This window comes from Echeneis naucrates, chromosome 17, assembly GCF_900963305.1.
Source record: "Echeneis naucrates chromosome 17, fEcheNa1.1, whole genome shotgun sequence".
Lineage (NCBI taxonomy): Eukaryota > Metazoa > Chordata > Actinopteri > Carangiformes > Echeneidae > Echeneis > Echeneis naucrates.
Genome location: NC_042527.1, coordinates 43,520 through 68,612, shown reverse-complemented (window position 1 = coordinate 68,612; position 25,093 = coordinate 43,520). Strand labels below are relative to the sequence as shown.

At 41.3% G+C, this 25,093-nt stretch overlaps 1 protein-coding gene across 2 annotated transcripts in view; it reads left to right on the top strand.

Annotated features, from left to right (window-relative positions):
* Positions 1–493: 493 nt before the first annotated feature.
* LOC115058094 (epidermal retinol dehydrogenase 2) overlaps positions 494–25,093 on the top strand; it is a 36,880-nt gene continuing 12,280 nt past the window's right edge. Inside the window, exons 1-7 of one of the 2 annotated variants that reach the window (XM_029525403.1) lie at positions 494–596; positions 1,630–1,957; positions 5,179–5,310; positions 5,589–5,688; positions 7,298–7,442; positions 13,467–13,592; positions 21,741–22,524. In XM_029525403.1, coding sequence (XP_029381263.1) covers positions 1,637–1,957; positions 5,179–5,310; positions 5,589–5,688; positions 7,298–7,442; positions 13,467–13,592; positions 21,741–21,822 — 906 coding nt within the window. In that variant the 5' untranslated portion in view covers positions 494–596; positions 1,630–1,636 and the 3' untranslated portion in view covers positions 21,823–22,524. Of the gene's footprint in view, positions 597–1,629; positions 1,958–5,178; positions 5,311–5,588; positions 5,689–7,297; positions 7,443–13,466; positions 13,593–21,740; positions 22,525–25,093 lie in introns of those variants that run through there. The other variant, XM_029525402.1, reaches the window with a different exon arrangement.

Below are 25,093 nucleotides of genomic sequence, written 5' to 3'. Positions count from 1 at the left end.
AGGTATAAATCGATTCAAACATGGAGTAAACTCTGCGGTCAGCGATTGCCGTAATAACTGGTTTAGCTGCGCCCGCAGTCTTACCGCTCGTCCATAAAACAACACTCGCGAAGGTCAATACAGATTTGCGGTATTTATCAAGCATTGTTTGCCGGTCAGAACCGTACAGTTTGGTGTTTTACTCTAAATGGGGCCGTGTGGGAACTCATGCATCCCTTGAATCATTCTTTTGCTTGCTGAAAAAGTAAGTCGTTTTCAGAATTCTGGAAGAATGAGTATTTAAACAAAAAATATCTCAACAATAATAAAATGTAATTAGATTATCCAATAATATTTACCAACAGTTGTCACTCTTGGTTATTTCACCATTTAAAAATGTGTTGGAAAACGTTCTCACTCCAAGTCCCACAATTCCTCTCGTGGAAGAGGAGACACGCGAGGCTAGGAGTGGTTGACTTGACGTCATGTGACGCGTTGGTTCCGCCCTGCTGAACGCCAATCGCTTGTATTCGACTTCACATCATTTTCCAGCCAAGGGCTACATAAAACTACAGCCCTCCGCCACCGAAGCAGCCAGTCGCCACACAGCTACCACGGTACGTTTACTGCACACTCATTCTTTGCCGGTCCGCATCAGCATCGATGAGATAACGCTAGTCGTAGCGCAGAGTGGTAGGGAGTAAAGGTCTCTGGCAGGCTGCTTAGGCGCTCGTTTGCCCCGCGGGACTCATGTCTTGCTAAATTAGAGGCTGGTATCGACTATTAAGCCTAAACCTACTCCAAATAGTCGTGATAGCGATTTGTCATCAGCATCATGGCTTATAGAATCTTTTGTTTTCGCCGAGTACCGCTTCGTGGCTCTCCCAAAATTAGCTTAAGTTAATACAGTGTTGCTTAATTTATTTATTTTAACGATATAAACTTTACATCCCTCACATGGGTTTTTATAAAGCACGTTGTCGTGGATAGAACTGTGATTTTCCTACTTTATTTTCCTACTCGTGCTCACTGAGGTTTAGAGCTCTTACCACGATAGCAGTTGAGATGGTATTAAGTTTTTAATCTTTAACTCATAAAGATTACAGAATGTACACACAGGATACTTAACAAATACTGAAATCAAGTGCTGCAGAGACGACCTAATTTGCTAGCAATTCAGATACACAACTCCAAACAGTGTCCATAAACGGTCATGCGCATGATGGAAATATTTATTTATCAGGTTGAACAGTGGAGAGATTATCTACTTAATGTAAAGGAGGGTGTGGTGCATCAGATGACTTTGTATGGCGGACTGACAAGTTTTCAACATTGCTGCTTTCAAAAGATATTGAATTAATTTTAGTGAGCTTTTATTTAAAGTCCAGAGTTTAGAATTGAAGTTTTCAATTGGGTATAATCACATCAAAAACTAAGAATTGCTGATGTCGTCTTTGACCGAAACCACTAAAGTGTTTTTTATGATGCGATTTTAGTGGTTACCTGACTGTCACATGTTAAACTGAAATTACAATCAATCAATCAATCACTAACTAACTAACTAAAATGAATGAATGAATGAATGAAAAGAAATAGGAAGTAAGACAAAGTAAGACAAATTTCATGTTTCCTCTCCTTCTCTCTTCCAAGATCTGACATGAATTTCTTCCTGGAAACTCTCCAAGTCCTCCTTTTGTCCATCTGGTACAATGTAGAATCTTTCATCCACTTCTTTGTGCCCATAAAGAAGAAAAACATAGCTGGTGAGGTGGTGCTGATCACGGGGTCAGGCAGTGGTATTGGTCGCCTCATGGCTCAGGAGTTTGCAGCTCATGGCACTGTGCTGGTGTTGTGGGACATTAACCAAGAGGGGATGAAGGAAACGGCTAAATTGGCCAAACAGAGTGGAGCCAGCAGAGTACACTCCTACCTGTGTGACTGTAGCAACAAGAACGAGGTTTACAGAGTGGCTGACCAGGTGAGCTTCCTTCCAAGCTATTTACACCTACATTTTCTTTGTTGTTTGTTGTAACTGTCAATCAGTTACTGCAGTTGTGGTCTAGTTTAAAGTTTTCCTCAATACAACCTGATAGTTGTTTTATGAATGACAGGAAAATAGAAAATAAAGCAGGGTATGCATCAGGGGTGTGGCTCCACTGTGTTTGGCAGGCAATGACTGTACCACACAAGCAGGATAGAATAGAGAGCAGATTAGATCCACCTGCTCCTTCTCCTCCAAATATAGTGTTGTACAAGTTGCAACCTGGAGGCTTCAAAACAGAAGCTCACAAACCAATGAATGACTTGCAGCTTTTGATTTTCCTGAGTGTTTATCTGAATATGAAATTTTCAATTGGACTATTCAGAAAGAACAGAGAGCTGACTGATCTTTTGTTATGAGAACTAAAGGACCTTTTAAAAATATGTTTAAACTGTGTTATGCTGGTGCTGCAAAAATTTTCAGGCAGTCATACATAATAAAACGACACACCACATGTACCTGTAATTATATGTAAATCAAGGCTGTATGATAGGAGAATGTACAACAGCTCAGCCCAGCTCACTTTGTGTGTTTGTCCTCAAGGTGTAACTGTTTTGTAAACACACACCCTGTTCGCTTAGTATTTAAAAGAAGGATAGCTGCTGTAACAGCTAGATTGTTGTTGATAAAGGAAGCCGGATCTGAGTTTTATTGCTCAGAAACACATTGATAGTGTGGTTCTTACATGGGTTGGTATGATAACACGTGTTTGTCCACGTTTAATTGTGCAAAATGTATAAAAAAATAAATCTGTGAGTTGTAGATACGCCAACAAATGTGAATTTGTTATGATGCCAATGTCTGCAGTGCTAGCCAAAGACCCCCTGTGCTCGACCTCTGTTTCATAATATCAGATATCTACCTCAGATTTGCCACTGGCAAACCCAAATTCTGATCCAGCAGATATTTTCCGGTCAAACGACACCACAAAAATGTTTTGTTACGGAACAGTGTAAACAACAGACTGCAATTTTTCTTCTATGTTTAGTACTAACAGACAACTGCAAAGATGGAAGGCTTTGTTGTGTCCTGCTGTCAAGAGAAACGTTGATTTTTAGAAATGTCCAGTTGGTTTGATTCCTGTGTCTGGGGCCGTTCTTTGGGGAATTTGCATGCTTTCCCTGTGGATTCTGTGTACTCTCTCTATGCCTGCGTGGGTACTCTGATCATCCCAGAGTCCAAAGATACGCATGTTTTGGTTAACTTGTAACTACATTGTTTATCGGCAAGAGTTAAAATGGCACCAGCTTTTCCACAACCCTGACAGATAAGATCTTATAGTGACACATTAATAAGAGCGTAACCCTCTGATATGTTTTGTGTAATGATACAGTTAATAAATTCAACACATTTTTCGTATTGGTTTTTTGAAGGTCTATGTTCTTTAGCTAATATTGAGACGCAATCAACTTCTCCATGAATATTAACTAGTGACAGTGACAAGGAAAAATATTCTTGAAGAGATAGTAGTGGAATCATAGTGAGAGTGACATAATGCAGATTCCACATTAAGAAGTGTAATTATGATAGTGAGACTTATGATAAAAGGAAAATGATATGGTAAATAATGGGACCAATGATAATAAAAAACAAATTATGAAATTATTGTCCCTAAACCCTCATTGCAGTTGGATAAACTAAGGAGAAGGCATTTTCAAATCAGGTCAAATGAAATTTATTAATATAGCACCAAATCATAACAAAGTTACATCAAGGCACTTTACATATAGAGCAGGACTAGGGCTCAGCAGAACTAGGGTAGGAGGGCAGCCACCTGCCTCGAGTGGTTGGGTTGATAGAGGGTGGGATGGGGGGGGCAGAGAGAGAAGTAGAGGCAGTGAGAGTGAGCGTGAAGGAGAGGAGTCCAACCCCAACAATCAGTGGGGACAGCTAAAAAAGAGTAATTAAACCTGCAGACTATGTCATGAAGAAAGGTTTTAAGCCTGATCTTGAAAGCTGCAACAAAGTCTGACCCCCAGACCGATACTGGGAGTTGGTTCAATAGAAGACTCTTGGAGACTCCAGGAACCCTGAGTAACCCTACATACAGAGAGCGAAGTGACTTCCTGGTACAAAAAGGAACTATGTGCTCTCTGAGATATGATGGAGCTTGATAAATAAGAGCTTTGTACATATGGAGAAGGATTTTAATTTCTATTAATTTTACTGGGAGCCAATGAAGAGAAGACTTGGTTTTATATGAGGGGCAAAGGAAATGCCCCGATCAAAAGTGATTCCAAGATTGAACATAGTAAAATGTAGTTAAATGTCTCCCCTCATTATGTCTATGATATGCTCAAAGTGGAACTAGCTGATTAGTTTCATTTGGCTTCATTGACATTGACAAGAATGAAAATTGATGCTGTGATTCCAGAGAATATTTCCCAAGGGAAACATTATATAGGGTGAAAAGGATGTTTCCAAGGACAGAACCTCATGGAACTCCATGATTAACTAAAGTGTATGAGGAAGTGTCATTGGTAACATAAACAAAGAGATATCTGTCTCATAAGTATGATTTGAACCAGCTTAGTGCGGCTCCTTTGATCCCAGTTTCATGTTTCAGCCTTTGTAATTGAATATTATGGTGTAATGGTGTCAAAAGCAACACTAAGATCTAACAGAACAAGTATGGAGGCCAATCCATTGTCCATATGTTAATACCAGATCAAGGGTGCAATTTAAACAGTGAGTAGGTTCCTTCATACACAAAAACGAATTTAGCCCAGCAATGACTTAAATACAGAACTAAGGCCGTCACTGACAACATCTACATGAATATTGAAATCACCCAATATAATGATTTTTATCTTTTTATCTATCCAGGTGGATGATGTACTTTACCTAGCAGAACTGGTTTTACAATTTTCCATTTTAGTGCAGTATTTGTCAGAGCAGTAGATATTCCAAATATCAGTTACCTGCCGTTATCTGCTTGTAATCAGTAACGGCTTTTGATATGGGGGGGGGAATATCAGTTGTTCCAAATTGGAGAAGATCAACAAGTAGAATGACTTAAGATAAGATCTGACTTCAGATTGTCAACAGCTCCTGTAAATGGTCTTTTAAGAGCGCTATTCTCCCTCCCTGAAAATGGTATTTCATCCAACGTGATGGGCGTTTTTTTTTTTTTTTTTTTTTTTTTCTGCAATACGCAGGTGAAGCGAGAGGTGGGTGATGTCAGTATTCTGGTGAACAATGCTGGGATCGTGACGGGAAAGAAGTTCATGGATGCTCCTGATTCCCTTATCGAGAAGACAATGGAGGTCAACACAATGGCCCATTTCTGGGTCAGTGAGTCAGAAACTCTGTCCTGAGCTTCTGTGCTGTAGATCAAGAATACAAGAATACAAGCAGATTGATATAATTATTTTAGTGGTCAAATGTTTTTCTTTACAACTCTTTTTTTGGATTAAAAAAGTAATTAATTGACTACTTGGTCAGTACATTTACTAAATATCAGATCAAGGTCTGTCTAATTGAGAAGTGGTTGTCAGATGTCAGCTGTCTCTGCAGGTTTTTATACTTTGTTGTGTGTTTTATTTTTCTTCTCTCTCTCCCTGCTCAGACCTACAAGGCCTTCCTCCCTGCTATGATTGCCAACAATCACGGTCATCTCGTCAGCATCGCTAGCTCTGCAGGACTTATAGGAGTCAGTGGATTGGCAGGTGTGTTTTCTCCTCTTAATCATTGCATGCACAACATGAATTGTGCAATTGTTGAGGGCGCTACTAGACCTATGAAACATGGTCATGTGCGCTGTTGGTCACATGTGGGCTGACATTTTGAACAGAGGATTTGAAATTTGTTGTTTTCCTGGTTCTTGTGGAGAATTTGTGAAACATGATCTGGAAAAACTAGAGTAATACAGACAACTTCCTCCTTTGTTACTCCTCCCAACAGAAATGGAAGCACCTGCTTTACATTTGTTGGATGTCTGTCTGTCTGTCTGTGTGTGTGTGTCTGTCTCTCTCTTTCTCTAGCCAGAACTGGGTTATCAGTTTATGCTTGAAGTACAGATAGTACAGCTAATCTTTGGTTGCCCTCTCACCTATATCAATCAGGCAGATTGTAGTGTTTTATCAATTGTGATTCTGTGCTGCGTCACATGTAACAAGTAGTGCTGTTGCACAAAATCATTGGTGCAATGAACTGCTGTGTTGTGATAAGAGAACAACATGATGGTCCAGATAATTGAACTACGCCAGAGGAACTGAGCTGTGAAAGCAGTAACAACAAATGAATACAACACATCTCACAACAACCTGCAGCTCATTGAACCAGGTTCTGATGATTTCATGCCATTGTCTTTGGTCGTGTCCACATTCAATGGAGAAATCAATTAAATGCTTTATTGTCATTGTGGAGAAACAGCGAGATCACGTTCAAGGCATCATCCAGCTAGACTGGTGCTCAAAAATCTGTCAGAATGTTTTAGTGCGAATTTGGTAAGCGACGAAGCCGCTTCGCTTGATGAATTGTTGGAGCATTCCCAGCTGACACAGGGAGTTGTATTCATGTTTGGTTTTGTGCTTCAAAAACATCACTGTACATTTGTGTGTGTGAAGGAATTTGATGGATTTGTGGAAGACGAATGACTTAAAATGTGAGTGTATTTGTCACAACTGAACAATATTCTGAGTTATTGTGAATGAGTTGAATAAAGTTTGACTCACCTTACTGTGTTGTTTTGCTTTATATATGTTTTATCATGCACCTTATAACCTGGTGCACCTTATGTATGAAAATAGATCCGTTCATTGGTAATGCACCTTATGGTCCACAAAATACGGTGTATAAAGAGTTTTAAATGGAGATAACAGAAGCAGGGAGGTATGGACAGGGACTGGAAGTGTGGTATGGGATGAGTGATGCAACAATGCAAAGTCCCGTTCACAGCTATTGTAGTTGTGTGGAAGATGATGTTTCCATTCTCTTACCCTCTCACTTTATGTCTCTGTCCGAACACTCAGACATAAAAAGAATAGTGTGCTTAATCACGTGTATCATGGTGGAGTCACTCAGAGGAAGGGAACACACAGAAATACAACCTGGGAAATGTTAATCTTTACTGACCGACAAACACACATGGATTCAAATGTGAGAAAATGTTACAGTCAGTCAGCCCCTGAACTGGTTAATTAAAGATTAAGGTTTTGTGTTTTATTGTAGGTTTTATAGCGAAATCAGAAAAGTCCTGCTTAAATGAAATTGTAAGCTGATTTCTGTGAATCTGATTGCCAATGGTTCTTTTCACATGTGACTTCTCCCTTGCAGATTACTGTGCCAGTAAGTTTGGAGCAGTAGGTTTTGCAGAGTCAGTGGGTCTGGAGCTTCTGGCAACTGGGAAAAATGGGGTCAAGACCACCATTGTGTGCCCATACTTCATCAACACTGGGATGTTCGATGGATGTCAAACCAAGTAGGCGCATTTCTCCATTTTTGCTGTCTGGAATCACAAGAGTCCTGTAAACTGTGGCGTGCGTGTGTGAGATGTCTCAGAGTGGAGTCTGGCTCTGGTTGGGAGAGGGGTTACAACATGCAACCAAATCTGTGTCACAGACATTGAATTACAAAGGGTTTACCTGCTGCATGTCCACTCAGTTATTGTTCTTATTATTTCCTTGCTGGGGCATGTAGAGCACAGACATCCATCTGTCACTAGCTCAATGGTTTACATTTACTTCAGAAACACAGCAGTTCCCCTGAGCTCACTGGTCAGAGACTGAGTGATGGAGTAAGCTGCAGACCTGAAATAAGTCAGCTTCATCACAGCAATAATCCAAGGTATTGGGCTGCGGTTATAGTGCTAATAAAAAATTACATAAGAGTATTAAGTATAGAAGAATCTATCCATCTTTTACTGCTTTTCCCTTTCTGGGTTGTGGGGGCGCTGGGGCCAATCCCAGCCAATGTTCCGGGCGAGGCCAGGCAAACCAAATCAAGGTTTTCTGACCCTTTTCACTCCCGAAGAGAGAGGCAGCCTCCTCACCCAGAAGGGGGGAGTAGGCCGCATCCCAAAGGGGGGAAGACGATGCCTAGTAGCCTGGATGGGACTGTCTTGGATGCTTGGCATCGTCCTCTTCATCCTACGTGTCGCGGTGCCCACTGACGTAGTCAACCTCGGTCCCCCAACTGGTATTGTCCTGCAAGAGATACCAGGACTCCTAATGACCCGGTGCAGCATATACACCCAAAGGATCTATGTCTCACTCGATCCTTGGGATGTGTACGACAAGAGCTTCCTTGGAGGCCTCATCCAATGTGAACAACTACAGGACTTGGGTAAATCCCTGCAGGGTACCATAGTCACAGTTAACCTTCATTCTGCTCTCATCAATAACACTTTGCGTGCCTAAGGGACATTGTCAGAGGTTAGGGATGATTTCATGTACATGCATGTAGTTGGGGATCTGATGCGGGATCTCCTCTGGGAAGTTAGCACCTCAGTCAGCAGTCTGAGCGGTGGGCAAATACTGACCTACCTTGTTCCCATGAGTCTGGTCGAACAAACCTTCAGATCCACCACGACACCTATAGTACAATCATCACAGGCCCACCTGGCATTTAGTCTTGGCAGTGCAGTCCTAGTCTATGTACACCCACAGAATTTGGAGATAAGGTTCCTCCTCAATCTCCCCATCATAGAGCAGCAGAACATGTACCGGTTGAAATAGATGCTTAATGTTGGGTTTTGGCAGGACAACACTCACGTTCACCTAAAGACACCACCAACACGGGCATACCATAACAATGACCCCTTGCTCTACCTTAGTCCCACCCTTAACTTGTGTACCAAAACGTCCACTGGGTTTTTCCAGGTAGTCCTTTCAATCGGACTGCTAGTAACTACCTCTGTGGCCTAGGAGCCGAGTCCCCTGAACAAAGGTGTCAGGGTAGACTGTCTGTTAAAGACAAAGGTATGGAGACAAAGGTAGAATGAGCAGGTAATCATTGGCTTGCTAGCACCCCTGCTAACGAGGCCCTCCCTAAATTGACCCTACCCAATCTGGCCTTAGGCTCCTTCTTAGTGCTTGGGTCATCACAGCAGTCATCGCACTCCTCGTGTACCAATATATCCGCAGGTTGCAGGCTAGACTCGACACCCTCTTGGTGGTCCCACAGCGTTTCATGCACCAGGAGTAAACCCCTAACCCCCTCCTGCTTTCCTCACCCCTGCCTTAGAGAATAGAATCACTCAGCCCAGACGCCAAAACCTTTGCTTAAACTGAACTGTACAGACTCTGACTGCTCCTCAGGTATTACGGACTCTTGGTTTCAAGAATATGGACTGGGTAACCCATTGGTCATACCTCCACCATGGATCAGTTGGCCCTTAGGTTGCTCTGAGGAGTGGGGTGCTGACCACAGTCACAAGGTCAGACAAAGAAAGGCCTACATTTAAACCCTGAGGCCTGACTGAGGTCACCTCTCTCCCTTTCTTCACTGGAGACAAAAGAGTCCATCCACAGACTTTTCATCCAGTTTTCATCCAGATGCGAACTCAACACAAGGTGGCAGGCTCTTGTCTCTGGTTGGCAGAGACTTATCTACAACACAGTGAGCCGAGATAATGGGGCCGTGACATCACTTATCTTGTTCTCTTTCTGGTATACGTACTCAGAAGAAGGTTTGCCTTCTCGATCAGTTAGATCACCAACTAAAGTGACCTATACACGCGTGCTTATTTCCCCTTTTGGAGCTTCACCCTCGCTGGACGAGACAAGATCCAACTTCTGTTCACCTGTACACTTTTGTGGATCTGTGATAGTCAACTGCTTGCAACCCACTGACCTCTCAGCTATTACCTGCAGAAGGGAAGAGTTCCTTCACGGAGACACAGATACCTTTGACGCCCGATTGTCAACCGGTTACGTTGACCAGCCTGTATTTCATTGCTTCCCTGCCAAGAAACCAGGGCTGTCAGTCTCAAGTAACAAGGACGGTGCCGCCAGTACCATGCACTTATACACACACTTCAGAGAGCGTCACAAGTAAGAAGTTGTCTGGGCAGACATTACATTTGTGTGTTTCACAAGCTTAGTGCTCAGTTATTGTTGTGTGTTTTAACGGACCGCTGGCTCTGTCCTCTGCTGTACTCTGAGGAATCATTTTAAGTTGCTGCCTGTTTAGTTTGTGTTCACCAGGCTAAACTGTTTTGTGTTATCCCATTTGGGATATTTAGTTGTTTGTGTTTGCGCCACAGACTACTGTTTGTACACTTGCTCTCTGTAGTCAAGGCAACCGCTGCTCTCCTTTCATGGTCGTGGGCCCAAGAGTCGGTCTCCCTTCTTCTCGCTTTCCCCTCTCTCTTACTAACACAAACACACACATCTCCACATCCATTCTATCGCGCATGGTTTGAACTGCACATTAGACCATCAGATAACACTGGTATAGCGCCGCCTTATTCCTTTGTTATCCACTGGGTTTTTTTGTGTGCAGAAACGCCTCCGGCTACCAGTTGGCACTGTCTGCCATTATTAACCGGAACCTTGCCGCAGCTCTGCCGGTTGTTTTTACGTGTGACGTAGCCTCCCTCGGAAGCCGTGCCACCTTGGACCACGTGACCTGTCACGTGATCCAGGCCGGCCATCTTGACACAGACGCGCTGTAGTTCACCTGTTTTGTCTCTACACCACTGCTGTGTTTTGCCTAACATTAGTGGGTAGTATAGTATTTATCAATTGAAGCAATTGTTAGCTTTGTTAATTATTGTGGAAGTTAATATATACTATTTGTAGCTTGAAAGAGAAGCCTTCTTGCCATTATTGTGCACATTTTATTGTGATATGTGGCTGATTGAGAGAATTAACACTCGGATTTCACACCTTCACCGTTCACCTTGTGGTGCTGATATTTCTGATATCTGCTCCTCTAATTCAACAACTGTTTATGAGGAAATATTTACAGTTTTATTGTTCCCGGTTTCCGAGTGGTGCCTCACATCATTAGTTAAATTTAATAATTTCTGGTTTTATAATTCTCTGATATCTCTGATAATTAGGAATTGACCCTCCATTGATGTGGAGGGTGACTGGAATTATGAACTATATAACCCTAACCCTAAACCGCTGATGTTAGCAGTTGTTAGCTAGCTTAGCTCAATTGTCTGAACAACAATAACCCATAAATTCACATTTTGGCATATTTAAACAAAATAAACCGCAACTGCCAACAGTCACAGTCCTTAAACTCTGAGCTACTATGTTGTCACGTTAGATTGTCAAAGTTAGAAAAATAACATCTTCAATCCCTGACAAGCTACGATAGCATTATAGCAACGGTTGTGTTCACTATTATGTAGTTATGTCATGTTGTGTTCCGTTCCCTCAAATAAATTTCCGGGTTGGGAGGGAGGGAGGGAGGGATTTCCCCTCCTACTTTGTCCAATCGATAAGTGCCCCTTTCAACTGCATGACGCTGCTCAGAAATTTTGGTATGCTTCAGAAACCACAGCATGAAAGCAGAACTGAAAAAAGTGAGAAGTGCAACAATGCTTTGACTTTCAGCCCCCCAGTCCGCTTGGTAAGGTGTTAAAACGACCATAAACTGTTGTCTTTGGGGAATTCTTCACGTGTGTCTTCATTCCACCACTACTGGTTTATTCCATGTGTAGAGTCCAGAACTTGTGCAGCAGAAAGAAATGGTAAGATTTTCTAATGAGGGATACGGTCAAATATACAGCCATAATACGAGAAGATGGACAACAAAATCCCATTATCCCACTAAATATTGCAGTACTTTCAGGATTATCATCATTGATCAAAAAACAACTTCTCTTCTTAGCATCATATCTTGGCACTAACAAAAAAACAAAAAAGTTGCAGTAAGAGTGCTTGCCTAAAGGAAAATCCACCTTCACTGTCTTCATCTGCATCCATCTCCCTGATTTCTGACGCTCCACTCATGGAGTACACGCGAGCATTGAAGCGCTGGAACATCTCTTGACTTGGGACGAAGTCCTTGCAACATATGCCTTGTCCTCTCAGTCCATATTTTAGTAGAATACAATAAAATGCCTTTATTATCATTATACATCAGTGAAATTAGAGCATCACCAGTATCTGTGTAAAAGAAATTGTTTAGGAAAATACAAAATATGGGAAATATATACAATATACAATAGAAGGAAGGTGCACAGTTCCTAGGAGGTAGTTGTACTTCCTGAGGACTCTCAGGAAGTGTAGCCGCTGCTGGGCTTTCTTGATGATGTGAGTGACCAGGAGATGTCAGCGGAGATGAAGACGCCAAGAAACCTGAAGGTGTGGACCCTCTCCACCCGCTTACCATTGATGTGGAGGGTAGCTGGATCGACGCCGTGCTTCCTGAAGTCAATGATGATCTTGCTGGTTTTCTTGGTGTTCAGAGCGAGGTTGTTCTCCGAGCACCAGGCTGCCAGCTTCAGGATCTCCTCTCTGTAGGCAGCCTCGTCACAACTGGAGATGAGTCCAACCACTGTAGTGTCGTCCGTGAACTTGACGACCATGTTGTTGTTGTGGGCCGGACTGCAGTTGTGAGTGTAGAGGCAGTACAGTAGGGGGCTCAGCACACAGCCCTGTGGGGAGCCGATGCTCACCGTGCGGGAGGAGGAGAGGTGGGGGCCAAGTCTCACAGTCTGGACTTGACCAGACTTATCTGTGAGAATACTTCTAATTCTATGTCAGACATCGCAAGACATCGCAAGCAATGACAGAGAAAAGAGGGCAAAGACTTCTTTGAATGTGTGGTGTTCACTGCTGTCTTTGTAATTGAGCACTTCAACCAAAAAGGCCTCTTCCTGGCTGTCTTCCTTTTTTTGTCCATGGAAGGTATGCAATAGCCTGATACTGTGTTTCAAGCACTCCAAGATCTCCAGAGTAGAGCTTCAGTGTTGAGACTAAGCTAAGCTGTGGTTTTTAGATATAGTCTAGCAGCAGAGGGCCTGCCATGCAAAGATTCAAAATCTTGTGTGCCAGCATATGCACACGTGTTTTACCCATTGTTGCAGTATCTGGCTAATAGGGGCCATATCTATAAAGTATCTGGTCTGCTAACCTAAGATTTAGAGAAATGCCACTTCAAAGAGATCTACCAAACCACAGGCCATCTCTTGCAGGACAGACAAGGACTTCTACTTGTAAGTAGGGTTGGCAACTGATACCAGTTCAAAATTAGATTTTTCTCCAGAATGCCTAAAACCTGTCCCCATTCGTGTTCATCTTCTACTGCTCTAACAATACAGAATCCACTCAGTTTCGTTAAATTCCAGAAGCCATGTGTTCATAAGGAAGTTGTGATAAAGCAACATACAGGAGGCTAATTAGCTCATATATTCTTTCAGTTATTTGTCTTTTATCGTTTATCAGTTTCCGGGTTGTGAGGGGTGTAGCTTATTCAAGTGGTTCACTGCTGTTGAAAGATTTTTATTTTTTTTTCTCTTAATTCTTTTTCTTGCCATTCTCAGGTGGCCAAGGCTGTTGCCCATCCTGCAACCAGACTACGTAGCCAAGAAGATCATGGAGGCTGTACTCACAGATCAGGTGTTCTTGCTGCTGCCAAGGAGCATTTACTTAATTGCTGTGCTCAAGAAGTAAGTGTTTTCCTTTTTGATTCTGTTCCACATAGCTGATGTAACACACGTCTCCACATAAAGAGCTCACAGTTACTGAGTACTATAGTTTGTACCTATGGAGTCAGTAGTGCAGTGTAGTGAAGTCTATTCCTGTCGTTTTGACATTGCTGACTTAATTGTAGATAAGTGGTTAAATAGAATTTTTGCCTCCTATGGTTCTCACTGTATGACAAGTTGTATGTTATAGCCATTATTTGACAAGTAGTTGGTCATGACATTTTTATAGACGTGGCCAAACAGTCTTGGTTTGCCATATTGGGTTGATAATATCATATTAAATTAAGTTTTAGGACAATATCTATTCTCTTGCAGTTGTTGGATAGCCAACCCTATTTCTCACTCTTGCCTCCTTGTCTACCTCTACACCTTGCCCCTTGAAACAAATTAAATAAAATCAAAGCAAATTGTATTTTCATAGCACCAAATCATAACAGAATTACTTCAAGGCATAATATAGAACAGGTCTAGACAGAACTCTTTACAGAAATATTTGACCCATTTGTTCTGAGCATCAGCATCTCAAATTACCGTTAGTTCTCAAATGTTTGCTCTGTTGGAGAACTTCCAGCAGTATCTGAAAGCTGAGAAGTTGTGCTTCATAGCCAATATAGCGTCATGACGGCAATTCCACTTACGCTGCAGTTGGAAGTTGGTGAATCTGCTCCTTTGTTGTTAACCGTTAAAACACTGTTTTTGGCATACTGTAAATTGCCGGATGTTGATGCTTGTTCCGCTAAAATGACTTGGCACTTACTCCCAGGAGATTTTCGGGCCGTTTTCTGGTTAAAATAAGCGTAAGTCCAGGTGGACAATAGAAATCTTCTGTGTTAAAGAGACCCTACAGATTGCTCCGCAAGTCAGTACTTGTTAACAGTAGCAAAGAAAAACTTCCTATTAAGAGGCAGAAACCTCAGGCAGAGCCATCCACAGAACGCGAGAGAGACTGGGACAATTGAATCACCGTTATCACCAAAGCATCTAAGCTAGCCCACAGGACACCAAGGCCCCCCAACTGTCACCAATTACAAAACTTTAGCTTAATCTAAATTCAAGGTCATCTATGCCTTTATGTCTGTAAGTCTGAAGACCTGATTAGATTAATTCTGATGTGTTCTGAGCAGATATTGTCTAGAGCAGAGGTCTCCAACTCCAGTCCTGGAGAGCTACTGTCCTGCATGTTTTAGGTGTTTCCTTTAAATTGCAAGGTGTGTTATCTAAAGCAGGCCATGGCTGTTGAGTGCGTTATTTATTGTTTTTGTTTTTTTAACAATTGTACCTGCTAATTCCAGGTCTTTCTGAAGCTCTCCACAAGTGTCTTTGGCTCTTGGACAACTCTTCTGATAATTATTTTGACTGCTCTGTCAGAAATCTTGTGAGGAGTATCTGGCCGCGGCCGGTTTATGATAAAATTATGTTGTTTCCGCTTAAGGATTATGGCCAAAACAGTGCTCAATGGAACATTCAGAAGTTTCGAAATCCTTCTCTAACCAATGTCATCAGTATGTTTTGCAACAAGGTTTAAATATTATTTTTCTGTCAGAGGTTAAACATGAATAACAAATAAATAAAACTATTATATAATAAACTAAAATATTAATTCTGACCAGTCAGAAGCTTCAAGTGTTACAGGAGAACACAAACAAATCGACAACTAAATTCTTAGGTCAATCACAAAAAAATGAAATAGTTAATACAAAATAGAAAAGACTCAATTCTGACCAGACAAAAGCTTCCAGGTTTTACAGGAGACCACAACCTAGATTCTTTGCTCAGTTCCAAATAAATAAAGAATGTATTAATGCATAATAAAATCTATAAAAAGCAACAAAAAGACCTCAACGTATGCTTTATATATATTCAAACTGTTTTAAATTGTTAGAAAACAAACCGACAAATAAATAGACAAAAAACAAAAAACCTTCTGTACATCTCTGATACAATTTGCCTTGCACGCTACTCTGCTTCTTGTTGGACTTTAAATAGCCAAAATATCCCCACACTACGAAATTCCTCGGACCTTTCTTCTCAACAATGTCTGTCTGCTTACGTTTAAAAAGGCTGCTTCACCTACTCTTTCTATGTGTTTCCATGTTTCTGTGTGTGTGTCAACCGAGCCTGACGTGGCTGTAACTCTATTCCAGCTGTGTGATTGGCTCGGCACGGCGCTATTCTCATTGTCATTGGCTGTCCGTGTTGTCTGTCAAAACATGGATGGAATGAGTTCTATTAACATATTTCTATCAAAGAATATATATACAGGACATGCCAAAAGTTTGAACATACTTTCCTATTCATTTGAATGAGAAGGTGTGTCCAAGCTTTTGGCCTGCACTGTATATATTCCTTCGCCTCCACGTCTTGCATTTAAAAAAAACAATTTGAAGTTGGTTCCATAGAAGAGGAGCCTGATAACTGAAAGATCTGCCTCCAGATGTACTCTCTTTACTCTGGGAACCACAAGTAAACTTCCATCTAGAGAGCAGAGTGGCCTACTAGGACAGTAAGGAACTATGAGCTCTCTGAGATATGATGGAGCTTGGCCATTAAGAGCTTTATATGTTAACAGAAGGATTTTAAATTCTACTCTGTATTTTACTGGCAGCCAATGAAGAACAGCTAACATAGGAGAGATGTGATCTCTTTTCCTAGTTCCTGTTAATATTTATGCAGCAGCGTTCTGAAGACCTTTCAGAGATTTGTTTGGACATCCAGATACTAATAAGTTACAGTAGTCCAGCTGAGAAGTTACAAATGCATGGACTAGTTTTTCTGCATCATCTTGAGAGGATGTTTCTGATTTTCCTAATGTTTCTCAGGTGGAAGAAAGCTGTCCTACTAACTTGTTTTATGTGAGGGACGTGTCCTGGTCAAAGGTTACTCCAAGGTTTCTTACAGTGGAGCTGGAAGCCAAACTAATGCCGTCCAGACTGATTAGATGATTAGATAGCGTTTCTCTTAGGTGCTTAGGGCCGAGTACAATAACTTAAGTTTTGTCAGAATTTAGAAGTAAAAAGTTACGGGTTATCTAGACTTTTATGTCTGTTGTGCACTCGTAGGAACAATTTGGAGATTGGTGATTCATATCAATGATTATGGAAAATGGTCATTGATATCTAAGACTGTTTACTAAGTAGTGAATCTCGGGGCACCACCCTGTTACCAGGGACCAATGTCCAAATTAGCAAACTCAGTATACAGTCTCAGAAGGTTAACTGAAGGAGTGAACTTGAGCACTGACTGTTATGAATCCAGCAATTGTCACAATTATAGCCACAATAATCACAAACAACAACAGAATTTATTCATAGCAATAATTATTCAAAATAACATCACTCTGGATAAATGGCTGTTATAGTTTGATTATCCAGTGACACACATCAGCTACTAATCTACAACAGGTAACACACATGTAATAAGAATGTATTAATAATATGGATAGCCTTAGCGATGGTGATAGCTATAGTGGTAACAGTAGTAATATCATATGCAGCAACACTAATAAATAGTGATAGCAATGACAATCGCGCGTGTGTGAGGAGTGTGTCAGCGTGTGAGCAGTAAAGATGGCCGGAGAGTCACTTGAGTGACATCTTCATTGGCCAAGATGATGACAGAGTGACATCGGCTACGCACTCATTGGAGCCAAGATGGCGATTGATTGATCGCCACGTGTGAATGTGTGTCAGGAGAAGAAAAGAGAAGGAGAACGAGATCGCAGACGACATCACTACGGTTGATTATTACAATATCACTACACAATAGCGGAGCCAGCGAGTTAACGGGTCGGGTATTAGTCTTTAACTAGTGATATTGTTCAATCACTGATCACAGTGACAGCCAACACATAGCACCAATCAATTTTACAATTTATGGGATTTAAGGGAAATAAAACAAAGCAAACAAACAAATAAAACTGAATCCCAAATAAACAAAAGACATGGCAAAACAAAATGCAATGCACGCTATCCTAATTGTCTCTGCCAAGACATAAGCCTCTTACTTTTGTTGCTCCGCTCCCCCGGAGTGAGGGAGTAAAAAGGAGAGAGAGAGAGAGATATTCACTCAGAGTCCACAACGCGTTCTTCAGTTTGGTCGAGCAGTCCATGTTCTCCTCAGACAACAGCAATGTGATGAGTTCCTTGGCGGCAGCTGGGAAGTCTTCACAGCACGTGGAATCAGCTGATCACGCGATGGTCTGTACTGGTTTTTGAAAAAAAAAAAAAAAAAACTAAACAAAACAAAACACAAGCAGTCCGTGCTTGTCCCGCAAGTTGAAGACTGTGACCCACGTGTTGTGGTGGTAGGATCCAAATGTTTGGTTTTGCTCCCTTCAGTGATCTGGTCGAGACGAAAGCTGGGACAGCTTTCTACTGCAACTGGGGCACCGGGAAAAAGCGAAGGTGCAGGGCTGCCATACATCTTTATCACCTGGGTGATGTCACCGGGGAACCCTGTTGAGGGCGCCTGAGCCCAGCCAATGTGTGCGTTCAGTTCCTGTTCAAACTCGAATCCACATTTTAAGTGTGGATCGTGGGGGTTGTGGCACCGTTTTCAAACAGGCAGACAACTCTGCCCCAGGCTTCTGGAGGGACATGTAGGCCTCTCTATTGCTGTTTTCAGAGCACATGTGAGGTGATCACAACATGATCCCAACGTGAAGAGGATTGGTCCAAGAACTAAGCCTTGTGGAACTCTGTAGTTGGCTATAGTACGTGAGGAGGAGCTATTGGTGACTGATGTCTATCTGATAAATAGGTTCTGAACCACCTTAGTGGAGTTCCTTGAATGCCAATTTCATGTTCCAGTCTCTGTAATAAAATATTATGGTGTTGAATGCAGCACTGAGATCTAAGAGGAGAAGTACAGAAGCTGACCCATTGTCTGAAGCCAATACCAGCATATATATCATACATAATTCAAAGTTGCCTGGTCTGGTGACAAGTATGGCCACTGGCGTTGCCTACTTCAGTGATTCCCAATCACTGTGTTGCAGCACACTGATTGGTTCTCGAAGACTTTGAGTACCAATCAGGTGAAATTGGATAATCTTCAATTGCACACCGGTTGGGAATCACTGGCCTACTTCACAAATCTCAGAGTAGAAATACCAATAACCAGAGTCCATTTCTCAGAAGGTGTGTCAGTGAGTGGGGACAATCTATTGGACATGTGAACTTGTGAGTGAACCGGAGCTGCAGCCTACAGTTATGCCTGTTATCTTGCTCAGTCACCCAGCCACCTTGGCTAGATGCTGGGGGGGGGATTGATAATCTGGGAACCTGCATGGGACTGGCTAGCAATACTAACACAAGATGGTCTTTTATGGATGTGGAGCTGCGCCTCCCCTTCATAAATATAAATAAACTACATTTATTTGTACCATTATCATCTGAGGAGGTAGAGGAATAACTGAACATGGAAGAAACTGAGCAAGAGAGAGCAGGAGTGGGAGACTGAGGCCATGGCTGATTGCTAAACTAGATTTGTTAGCAAAACTGAAGATTTGGGAAAATAGAGAAGGTCAAGTGCATGAACTTAACTACTGTAAAATGTATAACAGTTCACTGTCAATGTATTGAGAAGGATAGAAGAGGTAAGCTTGGATACAATATAATATGATGAGAGAAGGTAACATGAAGTAGCACGCAACAATAGAACCACCAGTGACTGGAAACAATGTAACACATTTAGCAAAATTAAATTGCCTGAATCAACAGAAGAGAGTGCTTTTGTAGATTTAAAGCTAATTAGGGTATATTTTATTCTGTATTTCTTTCACTACTTTAATCTGTTGTCCTACAATGTCCATTAGAACTACATGGGAATGGCTTAGTATGCAAATGTATGAAGGGCTGTAAATGGATGGGCACAAGATTAAATATAAGATAAAGCAATGATTGCCGTAATTTCAAAATTCTTATTAATGTCGAAAGTGCAATGGGTCACACTATTTGTGCAGCCACATTTCCAGTGTACCTCATCTATACTGGGAAGTTTCTTATAGCCCTTTGTTTCAAGTGTCATCTGAAAGAAAGGGATGTTTGACACCTTAACTGGAGAGATGCTGGAGAGATGGAATATCCCTACCCCACACATGAATGTGGGGAGGAACAGCTGGGTGAGGGCTAAGGGATAAAATTGGGATTGCCATGTTATGTCCCAGAAAGGACACTGATTTAACAAATTATATTTAGTGATGCAAAATTTATGCTTCAACAAAAGCTTCTGTTTTATGTTAAAATAGGTTGCCATCAATTTGTGTGTGCTGAATTCTGACCCATTCGGATTGTCAGCCTTCATAATTTATGACTGCTTATTTTTTTCAAAGTCTCATTTAGCCACTCACATCACAATCAGTCGGCTAACCACTAACAGCCCAGCTAAAGGCCGAATTTCACTTCATTGTTGAAATCTCTACCTCTCCATAGCAGGCAAATGCTTTCAACAGTCAACAATTATTGTTGACTGTTGAAGTTTGAAACTTTAAGACTCTAGACTGTAGTCTAGTTAGAATGACCATCTGACTGCCACTGCCACTCTTAAGGAAGACCAGGGATAAATATATATGGAATAGAATATAGAATGCCAAGCCAATGACTGAGGTTGAAATGCTCTTGCTCATTATTTAAACAAAACTGTAAACAACTGCTCCGTAAGTAAAAATTAGTGGTTTAATGGTGTTCTTAGCAGAGAAAGAAACTGCACCCCTCATTGTTTGATGTAATCTCTGGGCCTCATTTGCATAGCATATTTTTGCACCCCCTCCTGTTAAACCTTTGGTCCTTCCCACATTTATGAACACCATTTCTGCCCACAGGTGAGATGGCACACAGTTGAAACTATGTAACAATTAATTGAATTTCAATCAAAGCTGTGACTTCAGACATTGCATTACAACAAACACCAAGACAGGTTGATTTAGCAATTGAAAAAGCTTACCATTGAAGCTGTCATTTAAAATCTGTATAATTTCCTTATTATTCAGCCCAGGAACGTTGACAAGTAATATGGTAATTTGTCCAAACGTTCTGAAAGATACAGACTACACATTCAATGCACTTTGAATTGAATGGCCTAAGTGCTGTGTAATAGGATGCACAGTCCTCCACTAATGGATTTGTGATATGTTGTTTTATCCACGGTTTGTTGCACAGTGACTATTGCGGGAGCCTAACTTCAGGTAGATGGCTGCAGTAGGTGAAGTAACTCTTTTGAAAATCCTCCTCATGTCTTAGACACGCTGAAATCTTGTCATCTTTATTACTCGGTGATCTGATGTTTGACAGTGTAAGAACTGGGGCCAACATCATTAAGACCTCCACCAACACTGACTCCTTTTTACCCTGCATTCCCCATCCTGGTGCATGTGTTTTGCACGGATCTATGGCTAATTGTCATACAACAGCAATGCTAGTGTGGGCTAATGGTTGTGGTTAGATGGTTTTTGTTGGCTCTCTTGCAGCTTCTGTGATGACTGCTACATACAGCCCTTTCTGTGTTGGTCTAGTGCAACATCTAGCAGCAGACAGTCGTTTATCACCATTAAGATGGTTGTGGACTCTGTTTTGTGCCCCTGGGACTGAGTGTGGCCAACTGGTTTGCATCACTGACTAACAATGTAGCTTTAAATTGTTTAAATTTAATTAAAAGAAAATTACCTGAAACCTCGGACATAAAGTATACAACAATGAAGTCGCTGTGATGGAAATTTGTTGTGTATTCAATAATATCTGCCCATTGTTCACATGCATTAGTGTTATGTTTGATGTCCCCTGAAAAACAACACAAGTAGCCCTGTTTGTTTGTGATGCTTGGGAGTTAGGTGATCCTTGAGCTTTATGCAGTGCCCAAGTAGTTACTGGTTTAAAAAAAAAAAAAAAAAAAGTGCTGTAAACAGAATACAAAATATTTTATTTTAATTTTAAGAAAACTATAAAAATCTGTATTCATGGCAGAACATGACATGGAGAACACGTGTTTCCACTGTCATCCATCCATTTGACAGCCTGTCTCTCCATCTATTACAATGTTCTTGTAGATAAAACAGCAGCAAAGACACATTTGAATATGTAAGTGCTCATCCTGCCCCTCCGTCATCCTCTTCAGTGTCCTCCAGTGGAAGCAAACTTCCCTCCTTGCCTCTTACCTGGGACTGTTGGGTTGTCGAAGCAGACTGACCAGACATTGACCTTGGTCAAATATTCACCATTACCACCATCATCTCCAGCTATACCAGCCTCATACACACTGTATCTTATGTGCTCTGTTTACTTTATCTGTGTCAGAAGGGCAGATTTAGATACAGGAAATAAAAAACTAATACTACTGGAAGTAAAGTAGAAATGTTACATTTAGTGTTGATGTGATATGTGATGTGAGGGTGTGATGAGCCATCAACATGTCAACCTTTAGTATGCTTACAGGGCAAATTTAATCTCCATATCACACTCATTTTAGTGGCGCTGATCATCCTTTCAGTTAGTTTATGATAACATCGTGTTGAGGCTAATTTTCTGCAGGTCTGGTTTGCATTGCTACATACCAGTACCCATGTCAAAAGGGTCAAGAAGCCACAGTGGCCGATGCACTTTATTGAGATAATCTTAACTCTCTTAAATGAAGATTCAAGCTAACATTCTAATGTGAGAGGGAAAAACATTAACAGCACAGGGGTCCAGCAGGCGATGCACAGCTCCAAATCCAGACTATTGAAGAAGTACTGTCTGGATTTAACAGCATAAAAAGAAAATAAATAACCAATTAAAACCAGGAATATAATGCTGCCTGCCTGATTTAAGACTGATATGCAAAACCCCAATCTCATGAGCACATTGTGTAAAAAAAAAAAAAAAAAAAAACTTTGGATAAAGTACTGTTATTGTGTTGATTATGTCATCAGTGTGCTGTACTCAGGCAGGTTTGTGAAGAATGGACTGATGATGTTCTTCAGGGTTCTAATGCTCACACACTGTCAGGCAACTGTCGTTGTTTATAAAGTAGCACCAGGTGATGTGTCATCCTCATTCTCTGGTTTTTTCCAATACTTGTACAGATTTTGATTCACTGTTGTCACTTCATTATTGGTCTATTATTTTTCATACTGCCTTTTCCAGTAACTTACCTTCAGTAAGTAATGATGCAATCACTGAAATGGGACTGATGAATGTGTTTTGTCATTTTCTCTCCAAATGCTGACATGAAAGTGTTAATAAAGACTTTATATCTTGTGGTGACTGAAAATTAGCTTTAGACTTTAGAGCATGTTCATTCATTCATCTTCTACCACCTATCCATTTCTGGGTTACAGGGAGATGCTTGAGCCAATCCCAGCTTACATTGGGCAAAGGCAGGGTACACTCTGGACAGGTTACCAGTCAATTGCAGGGCCAATATACAGAGACGAACAGCCACTCACACCTACGGGCAATTTAGCCACCAATTAACCTAAGCATGCATTTCTTTGGATTGGGGGAGTTAACTGGAGCACATGGAGGAAACTCACACAAGCACAGGAAGGCCCATGGCCCAGGAACTGAACCTGCAGCCTTCTTATTGTGGGGGGCTAACCACTATGCTGTCATGCTACCCTTTAGAGCTTATATTTAATCATTTTACTACACACTCATCTGACTGTTACGCAATAGGTCACACACCAATTGCTCATAACTTGAATCAGCTATAGAGACCAAAACCGTTTTTGTACCAGAATGTAAAAGTGTTTATATCTGCTGGAAAGACATTTTAACATGGGAGTTTATGGGGATAGACTCACTGTCTGAACCAGACTGTAGTGACTATAGACTATAGGGTATCGGCCTGATAAAAGCAGTGTTGAATGTCAGTATATGACAATTTTGTTAAATTTGTGTTTGTCACAAGTTTCACTGCAGTACAGTCACTCGTGTGTGTGTGTGGGGGGGGGGGGGTTTGAAGTAACTTTGTGTAATGGCGTAAGTACTCGGTATAGGTGAGTACTCAAACGCTACCCGTTTTGGAAAAAAGTGGTATCGGTGCATCCCTACTAGCAATACATTGAAATTATGTATTCAGCACATTAATTATAGCTCACTGATCTGTGCCTGAAGAATGACCCTTGCTGAACTAACTGCCTTTGAGGTACTGAAACTCAACAATGACTTTCCACAAAAATAAACAGAAGTCCAACTGTGGTGTTAAAAAAGGTGTCTGAGTAAACATTTTAGTTGTGGTAACTGATTAATTCACTTTGAAATTTGAAACTTCAGCTAAGAAAACATTCATAGAGACTTGGAGAGGAGACAGACAACTACATTGGTCTATTCTTGTATTTAGACCGGTTTGTCGTTTTATGGAGCATGATAAATTGAGGAAGGAAACATGGTGATGTATCTCAATCAGGAGGAGGATCCAATCAGGAAGCAAAAACGGATGTCTGTGTCGTAGTTTTTCATATCTGCCCATCCAGACTAAGACACATACCTGCATTTATAAAGTGAAATGTGGTGCTTCATGCAGTGGTTCCAAAAGTCTCAGTTTCATGGTCTTACTGTACTTAATTCTGGAATACTTTGGACACAAGGCATGAATGTTGTTCGTGTGGATGTGGCCAAAGTCTGTCCCTCAGGTTCACACCACATCAATGTTATGGCTTCAGAACTCTGCTTGAATGTTAGAATACCTCTTTGCTGTTATTCTCAAAAAGAGTGCTGTAGGACAGAGTAATGAATAAACTCTATAACACTTTGCAGAACTTGTATTATTTGTTCAGACGACACCCATTGGACATGATTTAACCTCAACCCTACTGAACATTAACTCAATGATGTATGAATTATGAAATCCTCCCTCAGGTTTTCCCCCCCGAGTGTTTTTATTTTTATTTTAAAAAAAAACAAACAAAACAACATTTTCAAGGAGTTGGTGACATGTCCAGCTGTCCAGCATGTTCAGCTGGACAGAGTGCTTTTGTCCTTTTGACTGATGTAAAAAATAATGAATAAAATAGGTTTTCTTTTACCTGCAAGGTTTTCCTAGATTAGAAGGAATGGACAGATATTCTTTCCCCGCACTGCACTTCATGCCTTCGGCCGTCTTGGCCATATCATCTCCTTGTTCTTGCACTCACAATGGGTAGTGTGACACACATCGGCCAGTGTTGAGACTTGGAATGGAGACCAGGGGTTCCATTACTTAAATTAATGATTGAATGTGCATTTATGGATACAAACAATAAAGTAACAGAATAGGCACACACGTTAATGGTCAGGTTTATTGAAGGGACAAACATTTGGGACATTTGCTGTGCCGTGCGGAGGTTCCAGGTGGGCCTAAGGGGATGCACAGAAGTAAATATGTATTCAAGGGATGCTATTGTGAGGGTGTTGGTTTTATTTAAGTATTTATGGAGGGCTATGGTTGTGGTCTCACCTACACTTTGTGGACTGGTCTGGCTAATTTCCTGCAGCTGGGAGGATATAAAA